Source organism: Sinocyclocheilus grahami, unplaced genomic scaffold, assembly GCF_001515645.1.
Source record: "Sinocyclocheilus grahami isolate Dianchi unplaced genomic scaffold, SAMN03320097.WGS_v1.1 scaffold804.1, whole genome shotgun sequence".
NCBI lineage: Eukaryota > Metazoa > Chordata > Actinopteri > Cypriniformes > Cyprinidae > Sinocyclocheilus > Sinocyclocheilus grahami.
The window spans coordinates 230750-250436 of NW_015505983.1; the positions used below are offsets into that span (position 1 = coordinate 230750).

At 40.3% G+C, this 19687-nt stretch overlaps 2 protein-coding genes across 2 annotated transcripts; one reads left to right on the forward strand and one right to left on the reverse strand.

The window, feature by feature from the left end:
• The first annotated feature begins 924 nt into the window (after positions 1-924).
• LOC107562070 (probable G-protein coupled receptor 179) lies at positions 925-14074 on the forward strand. Its single transcript, XM_016246630.1, has 12 exons — positions 925-1005; positions 1080-2327; positions 2683-2791; positions 4021-4117; positions 6045-6256; positions 6478-6546; positions 7235-7344; positions 8045-8283; positions 9036-9174; positions 9255-9357; positions 9552-9701; positions 10283-14074. The coding sequence occupies exons 2-12, from the start codon at positions 1432-1434 to the stop codon at positions 13412-13414; spliced, it is 5256 nt and encodes a 1751-aa protein (XP_016102116.1). The 5' UTR covers positions 925-1005; positions 1080-1431; the 3' UTR covers positions 13415-14074.
• A 583-nt stretch (positions 14075-14657) lies between these two features.
• LOC107562055 (39S ribosomal protein L45, mitochondrial) lies at positions 14658-19625 on the reverse strand (the record flags this gene model as incomplete). The annotated part of the gene is made up of 7 exons (XM_016246616.1): positions 14658-14977; positions 15053-15226; positions 15309-15458; positions 15850-15898; positions 16018-16116; positions 16205-16322; positions 19421-19625. Coding segments are annotated over 7 exons (894 nt in total), but the record flags the coding sequence as incomplete, so codon positions are not given.
• Positions 19626-19687: the final 62 nt, after the last annotated feature.

Sequence of the window (19687 nt, forward strand, 5' to 3'; positions counted from 1 at the left end):
GTATTTGTGAAATGCGATTTCATTGATGGACCGAATGGTGTCGCTGTACACAAACATTTACACATGCCCACAAGAGCCCTTTAAAACCTGCCATCTCATAACATGAAGCGTGGATTTTATTAGTTATGGGTTTACACAAATATCCAGAAGAAAATGTGTTTTCACAGAACGTTGTCAGAGAAATATTACATGCGTTGACTACATCCTCTCCAATTAAATGCATAGAACTGCGCACAAAGCTGAACACACATCCATCCATTAAAAACATTTACACAATTTATTTTTTTGATTATTGTGTGCGTGTATATAGATGCACATATGTGTATACACACAGCCACAGCCTCTGCAGTCCTGAGTGGGGGTGGGGCCCCACAGGAATGAGTGTTGAATCTCAGAACCCTGTTGCCATGGCACCAAAACAAGGATTTGCCTGCATTACCCAGTATGACTGGATTTGTCTGAATCATCTTTCTGTCTCTCTCTCTCTCTCTCTCTCTCACACACACACACACACACACACACAGAGAGAGAGAGAGATCTGACAGACGTTCATTCATGTAGAACACATGTGGAACATGTTTTCTTCTTCCTTCATTTTTTTAATTTCCCTGATTGTTGCACCAAACGTTTGGCACTTCAGAACGCAGTTTGTCTATCCGAGATTAACATTTCAGTGCACTTTATCTGCCAGGCAGATGCAGACTTGTAAACCGCTGCATGCACATATTCACAGATGCAGAAAGTCGCACGCAAAGACCACTCATGACTGACCCAGCCGGGGAGTGTTGGGTTAATCCACAAAGCGGTGAGATTCTGATGCATACCCCAACACAGAGGATTACCCTCCCATCCTCTCATCCATCAGCCCATCCTCATGCACATACACTCATCATAACAATCCAACATTAACAGATGTGCCACTCTCAGCGCTCACCACTACCGGGAGATTGGGAGAGATGGGAGAGAGGGAGAGATTTACAGGAGGGCTGCAGAGTGAGTGAACAGGTAAGCAGAGAGAGAAACAAGGGTATGTTGACGGTTTCTCGTTGATCTCTGTTTCTCACTCCAGTTTCTTGCAGGTTCCAGCATCGTCGCATCCAGGGTGGACCTGACCCACTGATTGCAGGACACATGGAGTTTAAGCATCGCCTGCTCTTTGAGCTTCTCCTTCACCTTCGAAAATGAATAGTGCATGTCAGTCCGTGTATGAATGCACACTTATCTGTGTGTGAAACCAAGACGCTGTTGGCAGCAAAGTGCAGTTGAACTCTATCACCACTGACACCTGTCAATCAGCTAACAAGAAGAGGAGAGAAGAAACAAAACCAGGGATAGAGAAGAAAAGAAGGCCAACCATCTTTCAGGATGTGAGTAAGCACAAAGCTGATCTTTACCTTCACAAAAAGCATTGGAGGAGCAGTTGCTTCAAAGATGGGCCTGTGTGTTGGTCTGCTACCTCTACTGCTGCTACTTCCCATCCTGCTCTCTGCTCAGCTCACCACTGTGTCTGAACTTGAGGACACGTCCAGGTTGGAGTTCACCCCAACTCCTTGTCTTACTGACCCAAATACTGTAGCAGGGAAGAACTCGTCTTCCAGTGCTCGACCTACCAGTCCGGCTCCAGTAAAAGCGAGCACGGAGGAGGACCAGTCTGCCGCGGAGAGCTACATCTACACTGGCAATTCGCCTTCTTTGGCTGCCTCTACCTGCACACGGAGTTTCCAGCTGCCTGTTCGACTGGGATCTCCGCCTAGAGACCTTCTCCCTCTCTTGCACCAAGCCATAGCATCTCTGACAAATGCTGCCAACTTTCTCAACCTGATATTCCAAGCTAGTGAGCTGAGAGAAACGAGTGTACGAGAGGATATCGAGTGGTACCATGCACTGGTGCGGGCCATGCTTGAAGGGGACAGGCCGGGGCTGGTCAGACGAGCTTTTCTAACATTCGACGCCGACCCCACGATCCAACAGCCCCAACTGGTGCTCCGTGCCTCCAAAGGCACAACCCAGGACATTCTTCTGCAGGACCTGACATCTGCCTGGAGCAGCTTCCATCCTCCTGCACCTGACCAGAGCTGGTTCGATATGTTTAAGTCTAGCTCTCCACCCCTCCATGCCTTGACAAAACGGGTTCTTTTAAATGACCTAAGCACCCTAGACACTCCCAAGTGGGCACGTGGGGATAGTTATGTGATCAATAGCAGTGGGGTTCAGTGGGGCGAAGCCCCTTTCCTTGAGTGCATTGATGGCCGTTTTTTGCCAGGGTGGTTACTCAGTCTCTCAATGCCATTTTATGGGTTAAAGCCAGACCTCAGCCCAGAGTTCCGGTGAGTGCTGAAATGGTTTCTCATTTTTGTGTGTTCAAGTTTGTGTACTCATAATGTCTTTAAAATATTTCTTAGTGTCAGTTCACTTGAAGGGATAATTCGTTTAAAAATGGACATTCATTATTCACCTGTGAAATACAAAAGAAGATATTTGGAAGAATGTTTTTTGTCCATACAATGAAAAGGAACAATTCCATATTTTATAGACATAAACGATCTTCTTTTGTATTTCATTGAAAAAAGAAACTCGTCAGATTTGGAACGACACAGCAGAATGTCCATTTTTGGGTGAACTATCCGATTAATTTAATTTCAAGTCTTCCATCATTAGTGTATCTTTGCTTTGGTGGTGTAGGGGTGTTATCCGTGTCGACGTCAACATCCAGGGATTCAATGTGGATCAGTGTGCCAGTGGAGACTTCTGGTTTGCAAACACACATCAATGTAATCGGACCAGCATGGAGGTGAGTGTACTGTACACTGAGCACAAATTCAATCATCTCATGTAGGACTTACTGCAGGCACCAAGGGCTTCCAGTGTCATCAAGTTTAATCAACACTTCACAATAAGATTCAACTTATTAACATTATTTAAAGGGATAGCTCGACCAAAAATGAAAACTCTGTCATCATTGATTTCCCTTGCGTTATTCCAAACTTTTAAGACTTTCCTTTGTTGTGCGAAACATAAAAAAGATATTTTGAAGAATGTCTCGGTGTTTAGTATTAAAACATATTAGTATATTTAGATTACTAAAATGCTGTAAGATTGTTAGTTCATCGTGTTTTCATTGTCAAAATGAAAGAAAAAAAGAGAAACTTTAACCCACAACGAATGCAGCAATATACAGTATAATAGGCTGTTTTTGCATGGGTGGATTTCACTAACCAGGGACAAGCAGGGCCAAAACACATTCAGAGATCCACTCAAAACGCGGTGAAGTGATTTATTTTTTTGTTTCTCTGTGAGCATGTTTGATTCTCCACTGCAATCTATAATGTTAGCAATTGAATTTTGTTACCAGCTATGGTTTCCTCTAATATTCTTCCTGCAAATTACATCACAATATCAGTTTTTTTTGGATTGATGCGCCTTAAAAAATGTATACCTGGACCAAAAATAATAATTATTTCATTTACTCCCGCTTACGTTGTTCCAAACCTGTATGACTTTCAACATAAAAGACGACAAATTACAGTGGAAGTCAATGATAACCAAAACTGTTTGGTTACCAACATTCTTCAAAATATCTTCTTTTGTGCTCCACTGAAGAAACTCATACAGGTTTGGAATGACATGAGGAGTTTTTATTTCTGCATGAACTATTCTTTTAACTTTAAAACCACTCACTGTTTCATTAAGCCTGTTGCCATCAGATCTGGCATCTCTCTATGTATATTATCTAGATATTAAGTTTTAAATCCATTAGTACATCACCTGCTTTGCTCGTTATTTTGCTGGATTGTTATATACGTTTACCATTTCCGGTTTTCTCCCACTTTCATCCAGACCTTCTATTTAAAGATGTGAGCACTGGGTGCAGGATGATCTGAAGGATTAGGTTGATAATCCCGTGATGCTCACCCAGGAACATCAGTGTTGATTTCTCCTTTCTGGGAGCAAGACATTTGCTTACCGCTGAAGGTAAACAGGTGAGCAGACGTCATGTCTCTTTCTTTCTCTTCCCCTCAGTGTGAATCCATCCCGCAACAGGGCTTCCGGATGGGCCAGTACTGCTGCCGATGTAAAAAGGGCTACTACAGTCCAAATCCAGACACAGAAAACAAAAGTAAGAATCTTGAAACGATCAAAAATCAGTCACAGAGACAGTGAGTCTACAGTGGCTTCAGTCTTATTTTATTGGATAATATATAGCTAACATGGTGACTTATAAGAGTACCTGAATTATTTATTAAACTTAAGTTATTTGTATTTTTGATAACCCTAGTGAAAAATAAATATACTAAAATGGATTTTGAATTAAAACTTGCAATTGTACTTTTAGTATACTAAGTCTGCCAAATTATTGATCACTAAAATATGATACTATCCTCATCAATAGTGACATTAAAACACATTTTAGGCTTAATATTAAGAAATGTGCATTGTGCACAAGTAGTACTCCAAATAAAGTTTAATGATAATTTATATATCAGTAAGTCTCAAGTGATATGTCAGTAAATATGTTAAAGGGGTGGTTGACTGTTTTTTTTCTACGCTTGATTGTGTTTATGGGGTGCAGTCTAACATGTGTTAATGCTTAGTTTTTAAAAAAGTGCATTATTTTTCACATAATTTACCTTTATTCCACACCACTCTATCCCTTCTCCTATAAACGCTCTGATGATTTCCTGGTTTTATGAAGCCCCTCCCTCAGAAATACTAGATGGGCTCTGATTGGTTAGCTAGTCCAGTGTGTTATGATTGGCTAAACCGCCTCTAGTGCACGTCTAATCGTCCCGCCCCTCACCTCAGCGGCATGTTACGCTGTTATTTGTAAATGCTACTGCTTCTGTTAGCTTCTAATATACGGTTTTAACCTGATTAAAGCTTTAATACAGTACGGCAAACACACGCAACAGTTCATTGTTTGAGCTGAGCTGATGATCTGAATGAGAGATTGAGAGAGAGAGCGAGAGAGAGAGATGCAGAGCGTGTGCAGAGCAGGGGAACACGAGGAACAGTATTAAGAACCGCTGCTTTAGAACACTGATTATGAATCTTGTGAATCCATTAGAAGACAGGATCGCGATTCATATATGAATAGATTTTTACGTGCACCTCTAGTTTTCTCTTCCTCTTCTCTAAAGCAGCACAACACGGCCCCGACCCCTTTGTTGCATGTTCCCGGGGGTGGGCTTTATCAGGGTTTGTGATGTCACAAACCCGGGAAGCAACTCATTGTAGTCCCTTCGAGCCGTTTTTTGTAGGCATTAAACTGCCAGAATTTTAAAAGACAATATCTCTGTTTGCATTGAACTTTCAGCGACGAAACTTCGCAGATATTGTTTATGCTCAAACAGCAACATTACACACTAACTAACGTTAAAAAAGTGAAATCGCAATCAACCACCCCTTTAACAGATTTGAACTATATGTAGTATGAAATAATGTATTTAAATATGTATTACTTCTTTACTAGGAAATTAAGCTGTATGATCATTATAGCTGAAAGTATTTATTTAAAATTAGATGCTAAAAATGTAAATTAAAAATAAAAATCAACAACTGCTTATTAATCACTGATTGTCAAGTTAGCTGCAGTTTAGGTTTTATTTATTTATTAATGATTGGACAATGATCAAAGTTATAGTAGAAAGGCAGTAAAAGATTAGCTTTGACACGATGTTTGACCAAAGTAAATTCTTTGTAATTAAGCTGTATGATTGTTCTAGGTTAGAGTATTGACTTAAAATCAAATGTTAAAAATTAAATGATTGACTGTCAGGATCAGCTGCTTTTATTTATTTCTTTATCTATTATTCATACAAATATGTGTGTGTATATATATATATATATATATACACACATACATACACACACATATTGTTATTATTTATTTTGCTTTTTAAATTCATTTAATATTGATATTTTCATTTTAAAAAAATCATTTTCTTAATTTAATATATTATTATTATTATTTAATTAGCTTTTTTAGTTCATTTAAAATTGGTTCATTTGCAGAATAAGATAATGAGGGTAATATGGTGTTACAGGGAACAACCGTGTGAATTGTACCCGAGCTTGTTACCCAGAAGTCCCTGTGTGTCTGCCCTGTTGGCCCGGCTGTGATGAGTGCGAGGATGGAGCTCCGTGTTGGGTGCAAGAAAACTGGCTTCTGAGGACGGGTGTCCTGGCTGTGCAGGGCCTTTTCATGCTCCTTGTGCTTATCAGCATGCTGGTGGCATATCAGTGCAGGAGAACCAAGGTACATTTTTAGCACGATTAATCAGATATGCTATATATACCGTGTATATATATATCTTACATATTATGGTACTATGTGTTTCGATGCATCATTTCAGACACACTCAAACAGGTCCCACATGTACACAAACTTCATGCATGCTTGACAGCTTTAGTAATTTCACCTCAGCTTCCCCTCTCCACTTCTCACCCGTTTCTTCTCTCCATCTTTCTATCTCTCAGCGGATCCGATCGTCGGGGCTTTTGCTGCTGGAGATGATCCTGTGTGGCTCTCTGTTGCTTTACTTCCCAGTGAGTGTGTGATTCAAATCTTCTTTTCAGATTACTGGACTGCAGTTGAAATCATAACGGCTGGCTTGCACTTAGAAGGCAGAAAATGATAAAAAAATTACACAATTTATGGTTGTTACTAGGTTAACCAACTGCAATAACAAATTAACTATAGTAATTATGCTACAAAACTATGAATTAGGATATAAGTGAGGTTATTATGCAAACAAAATCACATTTAAGACGAAACACCTTCTTAAACATTTGCTGACAAATACAGCACCATTCAAAAGTTTGCGTAAAGTAATTAACACTTATTTAGCAAAGATGCATCAAAGGATGCATACTGAATGTGACAGTAAACACATTAATAATGTCACAAATTATTTATATTTCAAATCAATTCTGGCCTTTTTCTTTCTATTCAAAGAATCCTGATAAAAAAAAAAAAACATATGTCAGTTTCCACCAAAATGTTAAGCACTACTGATTTCAATATTGATGATCAAAAAATGTTTCTTCAACAGCAAATTAGAATGATTTCTGAAGGACCATGTGACACTGAAGACTGGAGTAATGATCATGAAAATTTAGCTTTGCATCACAGGAATAAATTACATTTTAAAATATATTTAAAAAGCAAATTAAAATTGTAATCATATTTCACAATATTACTGTATTTTTACAAGCATAAAAACTGTGTTTTCAGGTCTTCATTTTATACTTCAAACCCAGCACTTTCCGGTGTATTCTGCTCCGCTGGGTCCGTCTGCTTGGCTTCGCCGTTGTTTATGGAACTGTGACGCTCAAGATGTACCGGTCTGTAGCACTTCTGTCATATGAGATTTATCAAACTCAGCCCTCCCTTCCATCTGTCTCACCTGCACATCCGTCAGATGAAATGTTGCAAAATAAGATGCTATCTCAAGGCATTTAAAAATTCACTCAGTAATTTCATTTGTGTTTTTGAAGTCCGGCTGCCATTCTAGAAATAACAGGCTGCCTACCAGGATGAGTTGAGCCGCTCCATGCAAAAAATTAAGCAGAGTAACTGTTTTCAAAATCGATAAGAAGCAAATCAGCATATTAGAATGATTCAAGATCATGTGACACTGGAGTAATGGCTTCTGAAAATTCAGCTATGCATCACAGGAGATAAAGATAAACGTAATTGTTTATAAAAAAGCTTATAAAATTAGTTGATCAATTTAGGATGTCAGCATGTCGGTACAATATGGAAGCCCGTTTCTGCCACTGAATAAAAAATAAAACAAGGTAATTGCGACTTTTTATCTCAAATAGGGTTTCAGCACTGCGCGCTTGAACCCCTAATAACAATATTCATAATGTTCCTCAATGAGTTGGCCCATTCCATGTAAAATAAAACGGCTTTTATTAGGCTATAAATGAGTTCACATGATTGGATCCAACAGGGGTTGGATACCTGTTAAGGCAAAAATACCTGATAAACCTGAAACTCTCAAAATGAATCAGCCTACATGGTCACATGTGTTTCCAGGGTTCTGAAGGTGTTTCTGTCGCGTACGGCTCAGAGAGTGCCATACATCACTACCACAGGTGTGCTGAGGATGCTGGGAGTTATAGTGCTTACTGTCAGCTGGTTCCTGTGTGCGTGGACCGTGGGCGTCCTTCAGAATCGAGACAGGAATGTTCCACTGCTGATCATTTCCACCACCTCAGAAGGACAAGGCTTCAATGTCTGCGACCTGGACCGGTGGGACTACATGATGGCTGTGGGCAAGTGATGTCATTTTTGACCGGTGGCAGTAGTCCATCGGTTTTCTTGAGTGTCTGGCAGAGAGATTAACTGAAACTGGGGCACATTAGTAGATCAGACAAATGAAAGGATGAATGGTCCTGGATAATTTAATTTAATGTTCTTTGAAGCATTTAGCTGATGATTTGAACACCGTTAACCACTGTCATTGGATATGATTCAGCATTAACCACTACCTACCATACTAATAACACACCACAACAAATAATAAATGTATAATATTTTTTACATTAAAAAGCAACAATGGGCTCAAAGTTAAAACTGATGCAACTGTCTATAGATCATATTTATTTAAGTCTCGTTTAAAGAGTAACATTTTTGGGAAAAGAACTAAGTTTGGTTGGCATGTAGTTAAAACTATTTCATTTGACAAGCAAACCATAAAACAGGAAATTATATCACGGAGAGTAATAAAACCCTAAATTATACCATAAACCCTCATAACCAAGTGATTTATTTCAAAATGTATATTTCGACCTTGGAAAAGCAACTTTCGTTTGGACCAAATGGAGTAATCCTAAGAAAACATGATATTTATGATTTACATAATACAAATTTAAAAAAAAAATCTAATTGTCCTTACACCTTTTTTCCCTTCATACAAAGGACAAAGACAAACGGCAGGATATTTCACTGCCTTATTGCTGTTGTGTATATTTGTGTATGTGACAAATAAAAGCTTTAAAAGTTAACAAAGTTGTTTCTCTCTCAGCGGAGCTGTTATTTCTGTGCTGGGGCAGTTTCCTGTGCAGTGCAGTGAAGACGGTACCTTCAGCATTTCACGAACCACGTTACATGAGCATCGCAATCCACAATGAGCTACTGCTCTCCTCCGCGTTTCATCTTTTCAGGTGGGGGAATAAAGTTGTTCTGATTCAACACTAATCATAAGGGGTTGCCCTATTGACTTCTTTGTCTTTGTATCTTTCAGATTTGCAAGACCATCAATTCATCCTGACTGGATGCTCTTGCTGTTCTTCACTCACACGCATGTCACAATTACTGTAACGCTCGGCCTGCTTTTTGTACCCAAGGTACTGTCGAGAGTATCATTGTTTACTTTTGCAATGTTTAACTTTCAGTTAATAACATAAGTATTCAAAATAGATGCAGCATCTATCTATTTATTAAGTACTTTCTGATAAACTTGCGCACATATCACACATTTCTCATATTAATGTTATGTAGCCCTGTCCCAAGCAAAAACCAGCATTGGTGTTTGTTGCAGCTTCTCCACATGTCTCGGCCCGGCCGAGAGGAAATAGCTGCAGAAGTATATGAGGATGAGGTGGACTTGCGACGCTCGTGTTCTTACCTCAACAGTAGTTTCAACTCAAACTGCTGGAGTGACCACAGCCTGGACCCTGATGACATTCGGGTAAAACACCTTGCCCTGCAGCAGCCCTACTAACTCGCACATGCTCACACTTCCATATTAAGAAAATCAAACACACTAACACTTTATGGCATTGCATACTTATGAATTACATAAAAAGCATAAATTTGACCTTTTCTTTTACAGTAAATGAACTCATATAAACTAAGTCTAAAATTTGATACTAACTTTTCATAAACATTCACTAAACATAATAATGACAAGATAAAAGAAGCTAGTTTAGCTTTTTGACTTTATTTTATGGGAAAGAGTACAGCAAGGGGTGAGAGAGAGGGGAATGGGATTGGGACAAGACCCAGGTTGGACTCAAACCTTGGTCCCCATGAGCCAACATGTCCTGAGCAATTTTATTATTAAAAATCACTTTCAAAAAAATAACAGAATTATTAGCGATGTTGGTCTTCTTCTCCTCCTCTGCCTTTACTTGCCCTCTTCTGAAATACTACCCTATAACTAGGTGCCTCTTGAACATCATGCTGTGGACATACCATCACAAAAACCATCCTACTGTACTGTTCCCTCCAGCTTTCCTCAACTGAAACCCTTTTTCTCCTCTGCACCAGGATGAGCTGAAGAAACTGTATTCTCAGCTGGAAGTCCACAAGACCAAGAGGATGGCAAACAGCAATCCCCACCTTCCGAAGAAGCGCAGTTCTCGCCTCAGCATTGGACGGTCCCTTATAAAACGGATCAGTGAGATCCCAGAAAGTTTAAGCAGGCAATGCAGTCGTGAAGATAAGGATGTCAATGCTGCAATAGGAAGTATAACCCGATCAGGATCTTATTACACAAGTTATCAGACCACAAGCATTAACAAGATGAATGAAACTTTAATGCAGCCCTCTCCAAAGCTGCGGAAGTCCCATAGTGCCTATGATTGTACCCCAGAAAGGGAGATCTCCCTATTAAACTCCTCCATAAGGAGCAAAGAGAAAAGGGTTTCACTGCATTCCGACTCAGGATCCATCAACGCAACATTGCTGGTCTGCAAGTCTGCCAGTGCCCACAATCTATCGGTAGACACTAACCTTCTACTTCCAGAGCCCAGCAGGTTTCAAAAGTCACTTAGTGTCATAGAACGCAATGACCATCGCTCTGTGACTCCTTGTAGAAGCACTGGAAATGTGTCGCTTGCTGGCAAAGCTGCCCCAGCAGATAAGCCCCAGCTAACTGTGGATGTTGATATAAAGAGGCAGACTTCAAGTGCCTTGCTCTCAGAGTCATTTGACAAGGCCGAGGTCTGCCCGTGGGAGGTTCCAGAGGAGCTCCCTGCAAACAAGAACCAAAAACATGTCACATATTCCATTTCGAAACAAGAAGAACCCAAATCACCTGGTGCTACCTCGTCACCAACGAATCAATATGTTTGTCCATGGGAATTCTTGCCACCTCCTACTCCTCTTGCAACAGAAACTGGGAATGGTATTCAGTCAGATGTTGATTCTACAAAATCCAAGCCTCTGATCTCCTGTAGCGCTCCAGGGTCGCCACACACAATCTCCGGCAAGCCGAAGGACTTTCAGGTTTTCTCTTTCCGCTCCACCACCCAAAGTCTCCTTGCAGCAAAAGGCATTGGAGAAGTTGGAAGAAGTATGAGCAGAGAGAAAAGCCTACAAGAAAGTAATGTTAGGGAGGGAACACTACAGAAATCTTTGTCTACATCCATGAGATTGTACCCAGGCAGTGCAGCTTCAGACAAGCGTACCCCTCAGACACACAGACGGGCTATGACTACCGTAGGCACAAAACCTTGCCTTGTCAAACAAACAGCAATACGGTTGCCATCTACTGATTCTCCTGAAAGGAGTCCCAAACATTCTGCTCCAGTTCACATCTGTCCATGGGAGTCAGAGGAGGTGGTCTTGGAGGTCAGGAAGCAGAATTTGAATGACAGTGTATTACAAAGACAATATAGTGACAAGCAAGTACTATCTGCGACAGTAAGTAATGATGTCTTCAAACCGCCTGAGTTTCAACTGAAATCATTATTGGCTGTTCCTAATACAGAAGTGTGTCCATGGGATGTCCCAAAACCTTTTCATCAAACCAGCATTTCTGAAGTCTGTCCTTGGGAGGTTGTGGAAGTAGAGCAATTGCAAACCAAGAGCATACATACTGATGTCTGTCCTTGGGAAACAGATGGGGAGTCATCAAGAGTCACTGAAGACAATATATATAATACCAATGTTGAAGTCCCTATGTCTGAAGACACCCAGAAGCAGGTAAATGTGAAGCCTGAAGCATGCTCTTCTTATGTACTAGACACAAATATCTCTCAGGTTAGACAGGGATCCATCAAAACCTCTAGTGACTCAATAAAACATGGTGAAAAGGTAATTTATGTTAATGCAAGACAAAGTTCAGTAGACCAAGAGATGCAGAGAGACGCAGGTTCAGAGGAACCAAGTTATATACTGAAACGAGATGAAAGTGATTTTCCTGAACCACCCCCACCTGTAACTGAAGTAAGCCCTTGGGAGTCTGAGCCAAATACAAAAGATGCTACAAGACAGTCTTTAAAAGAGACCATGCCTAAGAAAGCAACCATTTGTCCGTGGGAAGCAGAGGATTCTGGGAGGTCAGAAGAGAAGGTGGGAGCTACAAACAAGGGGCCAGTTCATGTAAATGTGTGTCCATGGGAAACAAGTGAGTCTGTGAAGACCACACAGAAACAAGAAAGTGTCTGTGGAGATGTCTGTCCATGGGAGACAAAAGAATCAGTCGAGACCTTACAGAAGCAAGAAGGTGTTCGTGAAAATGTTTGTCCTTGGGAAACAGAAGACATAACGAAGACCATGCAGAAACAAGAAAGTGTTCATGCAGATGTCTGTCCATGGGAGACAGGAGAGTCAGCAAAGACAATGCAGAAACAAGGAAGTGTCCATGCAGATGTTTGTCCATGGGAAACAGGTGAGCCAATCAAGACCTTGCAGAAGCAAGAAAGTGTCCATGCAGATGTTTGTCCATGGGAGACAAGTGAGCCAGTCAAGACCCTGCAAAAGCAAGAAAGTGTCCATGCAGATGTTTGTCCTTGGGAGACAGGAGAGCCAGCAAAGACAATGCAGAAACAAGAAAGTGTCCATGCAGATGTTTGTCCATGGGAGACAGGTGAGCCAGTCAAGACCTTGCAGAAGCAAGAAAGTGTCCGTGCAGATGTTTGTCCTTGGGAGACAGGAGAGACAACAAAGGCCTTGCAGAAACAAGATAGTGTTCTTGCAGATGTCTGTCCATGGGAGACAGGTGAGCCAGTGAAGACCCTCCAGAAACAAGAAAGTGTCTACTCAGATGCCTGTCCGTGGGAGGCAAAACAATCACCCAAACAATCTGTGCCACAAGACTGCACTCATGCCATCTCCTCAAAAAGGCAAGACAGTGCTCAAGAATCGGTCTGTCCCAGGGAAAATGATACGGGAACACCACCAGCAACAGAAGGCAGCACAAGTCAAACTGCCCCAGATATAATTGAGATACACCCTTCAGACACGGGCGCACAGACAGCAGAAGAGATGAGAGTTAACCCTCCTCTGGCTCGGCGTGATGCACTGTGCCCTTGGGATATGGGTGGGGGCAGACAAGAATCTATAACAGTGCATGATAATTTAGATGTTTTCACTTGGGAGGAGGCAATACCAGAGGAAGATGATGGTGATGCAGAAACTGCTGCAGAGGCCTTCATCTTCCCTCCAGACTTGTGAACTGCGAGGGCAGTATCATTGTGCTTTATACAGCTTTAAAGACTCGTTGAGACAAAATGGACCACTGGTCACACTTTTCAGCTTTATGCAGAATGTCCCTCTAATGTCATCAGCACACTTCACTGACTTATTTAAGAAAGGATTCCACCTATGCCAACTTTCTCCCTCTTCAGCATATCTGAAGACTGACTGCTCTCCTGTGCACATTCCCTTTTGGCCTTACATTAACACAAACACCCTGTTTAATTTGGTATTGTTTTGTGTGTATTTGTGTTCATATGGCTATGTAGATTATATTGTCCGTAAATCCTACGTCACCAACATACCCTGGGTGGAACATTTAGAAAGTCTGATTTAACACATTTTCAGTAAAAAAAACACTGCACTAATATTACTAAGTAACTAAGTTAAAAGACGAGCTGTCCTGATATACACACCAATGTTGCTAGTCTTAAAAGTTGTTCATGTTTAACAGCTCTTTGGTCTACACAAATGGTTTAGACAAACTTAACAGGATTTTGTAGCATGTTTCATGTCTCAAATAAGGCATTTCAACCAAACTGGTTAATTTACAAATCTACAGGGTAGCGCCATTGTATTTTTCTGACAAGGAGCCCATCTACAAAGTATTCATAAAAAAAAAATTTAAAAAAAAGCGTAACACTACATTATACTATGTGAAATTACATAATAACACAGACAGTATGTGTGATCAAAAAAATCCAATATTGTTCTAGGGCAAAGTACTCCTGATGTATAAAAATAATGATTAAATTTGATTCGTTTTAACATTAATTACAGTATGTTTCATAGAACACAGTTTTAAGTCCCCTTATATGAGGATGTGAAATTAAATGTTCAGGGTTTACAACACAAATTTTGTCTACATGTTTAATTCAACCTATTTACATGCTGCTTCTGAAAAATGATAACAGATTAACACAGGTAATGACCATTAGATTGCACTTGTAATTCCTACCAGAGTTCGATAATTGAGTTTATTTTCGAGTTATTCTATCATTTTGACAGAACTTGCAATGTCAACTTTTCAAACTAGGAACATAAAGACTGTGCTTTTGTATGAGGTAAGATTTTTGTAAGAACCAACAGTTTCAACAGTAGCCAAAGGAAGTTTACATTAACTTCTGTCAATGTAAAAAATGCAACATTTATTTTTATATTCTTAAAAATGTGTCATTTGAGTGTTCTGAAATAAACGTTTAAACTGCAAGGTGTTGATCTTCATCAAGTTCCATGTTTATTGAAAGTAACACCATGTTGATTACCGCGTATAACAAGTCTATATGTGCATGTACAGTTATCTGAGAGTGCCAAATGTGAATTTAAAAAAAGCAACAACCAAAGTTTTTTTTTAATAAATACAGCAATATTTATTTTAATTATTGGGAATCAGTCTGTACAGAGTGGATCTGTGTTGGATGGAGTAAGGCACCACATTCAGAATTACTTGTACCACTGCACTGCCTTTGGCTTTGGTACCTGATAATGCAAATCCTCAAACTCCTCCTCAGGCTTCAGCGTAGGACCAGGAATCACGACAGTCTGTTGAAATCAGATGTCAGATGTGAAGTCTTAGTTAAAACATTCCACATTTTCTCCTTGATCCTATTCGTTTACCTTAATAATGGGATCTTTTGGTGGAGCCCATGCTGGAACAATCTTGCCATGAAGTCTCCAGCGCCCATAGGGGTTGACCAGATGCCTCTCCAGCACTAGGTATTCCAGGACGTCCCTGGGTTCATCTTCATTCCCAAGCATCAACCGGCCAAAGCGGTCATAGATTGCCAATGTCTGAGAGATGGATTGATATCATGAGCCCAAAATCTGAGTACTCCCATGCAGTCACACACAATTGTTAGTCTAAATCACTGACCTGTCTAGAATGCACACGGAGAGTCACCTGACCGTACAGGTTGCCCTTGCTGATCATGTCAGGACACCTTGCATGGACCACCCGCGGCGGCTCCAGTGACTCGATGAAGCGCCAGCGCAGAGTCTTATAACGGTTCCCCCGAACCATCTCCTGCAAAACATGCACACACACACATTGGACAATCTGAAATGCTGAATAAGGACACATTGGAGTCAATGTTATTTTAGTAACACTGAGATACTATTAAAGAATTTCTTTTTTTAATTTTAGTTATAGCAATTTTGATTCACATTTGAAATAGTATGTCTTAGTTTTTATTCATTTTTAGTTATTTTGGTCAATGAAGTTGAACAATGAAAATGAGAAATGTTGCTTTGGCAACTAGCTTAAATAAAATGTTTAAGGGTTTTTATGTTTTACTTCAGTTAACCTTTACTTAATTTCAAGTATATTTACATAGTTTTGATTGGAGTCTGAAACAAGGCTTAAATAATACTCAATTGTGAATTCTGACAGTTCATTCATATACAGATTTACTTACAGGATAACACCTCTCTGTCACCAAAGAATGAAGCTTTTCTTTGTTAAATCTGAGAAGAGGAAAAGAGGACATGTTTATTACTGCAGATCTTGTAAGTGGGAAAAATGGAAAAGACAGTAAAACTTTGAAGCAGGAACTATTGTTGATAAAACAGGATTTCTTTCTTACTGTGTGAGTGCTGCATGAGCATCTATGAACATTTGCTGAGCTAATGCTGGGAACTCTTTAGTGGAGAACTCTGGGTCGTGGTCCTTTATTTTACGAAACCTGGTCAAACAGAAAATAGTACCAATATTACATCAGCATCTGAAGTGTGACGTTTACAGAGAGTCACTGAGGCTGCGGTGGTGCTTACGCCAGCTGTGATGCTGCGCTCTGACGCAGCTGTTCTGTGCGCTGCTTCAGACCTTCTTTGGACAACGTGGAGAGGCGTGCATCTCCTTCAGGAGGAACGTACGGATCAAAGATGCCCGCTGAAAAAAACACATGAAAAATAACCATAATGTGAAACAATGTTAAACAAGTGATGTTGGTTTATCACCTAAACATCTAAAGAACAATGCTCAAGACTTCAGAGATGTTTCCAAATAAAACACTAAGCATATTGTCTTGAACTTATGATTTTTATGCATTTTCTTATGCTCACCAAAGCTGTATTTATTTGATCAAAAATACAGAACAAAATAGTACCACTGTGAAATATTATTACAATTTAAAATAACCGTTTTCCATTTTAAAATATCATTGATTTCTGTGATGCGCAGCTGAATTTTCAGCATCATTACTCCAATCTTCAGTGTCACATGATCCTTCAGAAATCATTCTAATATGCTTCTCTGGTGCTTAAGAAACATTTCTGATCTCCATCAACACTGAAAATATTTTTTGCTGCTTTGTGTTTTTTGTGGAAACTGTGCTACATTTAAATAAATACAAATAAATAAAAATCATACAAGAATCAAACTTTTAGTGAATGTTTCACATAATGATCTTAAAAACCCATTGACTGGAAGGTTTAAGGTTAAAGGTTTGACACTGGTGTAAATTGTGCCAATGTACACATACCTTAAAAAAGTATATTATTATTAGTTGCAGTAGCAGTAATTGTATTATTACTGACTAAAGAATGAGCAGGTGAGTCCAGACTTTGTTCTGGAGGAGTTTACATATACAGGTGCATCTAAAAAAATTAGAATATCGTGAAAAAGTTTATTTTCTATTTCAAAAAGTGAAACTTTCATATATTCTAAATTCATTACAAGTAAAACATTTCAAAAGTTTTTTGTTTTAATTTTGATGATTAGAGAGTTCAGCTCATGAAAGTCAAAAATCCAGTATCTCAAAATATTAGAATATTTACATTTGAATTTCATTAAATGACCTTCCCTACAGTATAAATCCCGGGTATCTCTTGTTCTTTGAAACCACAATAATGGGGAAGACTGCTGACTTGGCAATGGTCCAGAAGACGATCATTGACACCTCCACAAAGAGGGTAAGTCACAGAAGGTCATTACTGAAAGGGGTGGCTGTTCACAGAGTGCTGTATCAAAGCATATTAAATGCAAAGTTGACTGGAAGGGATGACCGCAACAGGGATGACCGCAAGCTTGAGAATACTGTCAAGCAAAGCCAATTCAAACACTTGGGAGAGCTTCAGAAGGAGTGGAGTGAAGCTGGAGTCAGTGCATCAAGAGTCACCACGCTCAGACGTCTTCAGGAAAAGGGCTATCAAGCCACTTCTGAAACAGAAACAACGTCAGAAGCATCTTACCTGGGCTAAGGAGAAAAAAAATGGACTGTTGTTCACTGGTCCAAAGTCGTCTTTTCAGAGAAAAGTACATTTTGCATTTCATCTGGAAATCAAGGTCTGGAGGAAGACCAGAGAGGCACAGAATCCAAGCTGCTTGAAGTCCAGTGTGAAGTTTCTGAGGTCAGTGATGATTTGGGGTGCTGTGACGTCTGCTGGTGTTTGGTCCATTGTGTTATATCAAGTCCAAAGTCAATGCAGCCGTATACCAGAGGATTTGAGCACTCTGTGCTTCCATCTGCTGACAAGCTTTATGGAGATGCTGATTTATTTTTCCAGCAGGACCTGTCACCTGCCCACAGTGCCAAAACTACTTCCAAGTGGTTTGCTGACCATGATATCACAGTGCTTGATTGGCCAGCCAACATGCCTGACCTGAACCCCATCTGGAATCTATGGGATATTTTCAAGAGAAACAGTGGATCCGAGCTGAAGGCTCAATAGTGCCTCAGCAGTGCCGCAGGCTGATCGCTTCCACGCCACACCTCACTGATGCTGGAGTTTGTGCTAGAGGAGCCCCGACCAAGTATTGGGTGCATAAATGAACATACTCTAAAGAACTTGAACTTTTCTGTTTTGCAAATCCTTTTTTTTTAAGAGGGTAAGTCACAGAAGGTCATTACTGAAAGGGGTGGCTGTTCACAGAGTGCTGTATCAAAGCATATTAAATGCAAAGTTGACTGGAAGGGATGACCGCAACAGGGATGACCGCAAGCTTGAGAATACTGTCAAGCAAAGCCAATTCAAACACTTGGGAGAGCTTCAGAAGGAGTGGAGTGAAGCTGGAGTCAGTGCATCAAGAGTCACCACGCTCAGACGTCTTCAGGAAAAGGGCTATCAAGCCACTTCTGAAACAGAAACAACGTCAGAAGCATCTTACCTGGGCTAAGGAGAAAAAAAATGGACTGTTGTTCACTGGTCCAAAGTCGTCTTTTCAGAGAAAAGTACATTTTGCATTTCATCTGGAAATCAAGGTCTGGAGGAAGACCAGAGAGGCACAGAATCCAAGCTGCTTGAAGTCCAGTGTGAAGTTTCTGAGGTCAGTGATGATTTGGGGTGCTGTGACGTCTGCTGGTGTTTGGTCCATTGTGTTATATCAAGTCCAAAGTCAATGCAGCCGTATACCAGAGGATTTGAGCACTCTGTGCTTCCATCTGCTGACAAGCTTTATGGAGATGCTGATTTATTTTTCCAGCAGGACCTGTCACCTGCCCACAGTGCCAAAACTACTTCCAAGTGGTTTGCTGACCATGATATCACAGTGCTTGATTGGCCAGCCAACATGCCTGACCTGAACCCCATCTGGAATCTATGGGATATTTTCAAGAGAAACAGTGGATCCGAGCTGAAGGCTCAATAGTGCCTCAGCAGTGCCGCAGGCTGATCGCTTCCACGCCACACCTCACTGATGCTGGAGTTTGTGCTAGAGGAGCCCCGACCAAGTATTGGGTGCATAAATGAACATACTCTAAAGAACTTGAACTTTTCTGTTTTGCAAATCCTTTTTTTTTAATTGATTTTAATCTAATATTTTGAGATACTGGATTTTTGACTTTTATGAGCTGTAAGCTCTAATCATCAAAATTTAAAAAAAAAATTGAAATGTTTTACTTTACATGTAATGAATCTATAATATACGAAAGTTTCACTTTTTGAAATAAGTTCCAAAAAAAAAAAAAAGGATATATTTCACGATATTCAAATTTTTTAAGATGCACCTGTGTAAATGTGCAGGCGATGACAGCAGTTTGACATGTGTACCTGTGCATGAGATGTTGATGGCTCTCTCTATGTACTGCTGCCGGACCACCACACCAGCAGCCCGGGCTTTAGTCTCCTGCTCGCTTTGGCTTTTCTGTTTCACATTCACCGCTGGAGGAATGAAGTAGCGCTTCTTTGTGCGGATCGGAACCAACAGCGGCTGCGGCAGCAGCGCCGTGGCGCACTGAATTACACCAGAGAGAGAGAGAGAGAGAGAGAGAGAGAGAGAGAGAGATTCTTTCGCAGTTTCTGGAGGAACTAACCAGT

What these genes read in the sequence shown, in the direction of transcription:
- LOC107562070 (XM_016246630.1), top strand. Translation starts at nt 1,432, where the DNA reads ATGGGCCTGTGTGTTGGTCTGCTACCTCTACTGCTGCTACTTCCCATC. An exon ending in GACCTCAGCCCAGAGTTCCG is followed by an intron (nt 2,328 to 2,682) that starts GTGAGTGCTGAA and finishes TTGGTGGTGTAG; the next exon opens with GGGTGTTATCCGTGTCGACG. An exon ending in TCCAGACACAGAAAACAAAA is followed by an intron (nt 4,118 to 6,044) that starts GTAAGAATCTTG and finishes ATGGTGTTACAG; the next exon opens with GGAACAACCGTGTGAATTGT.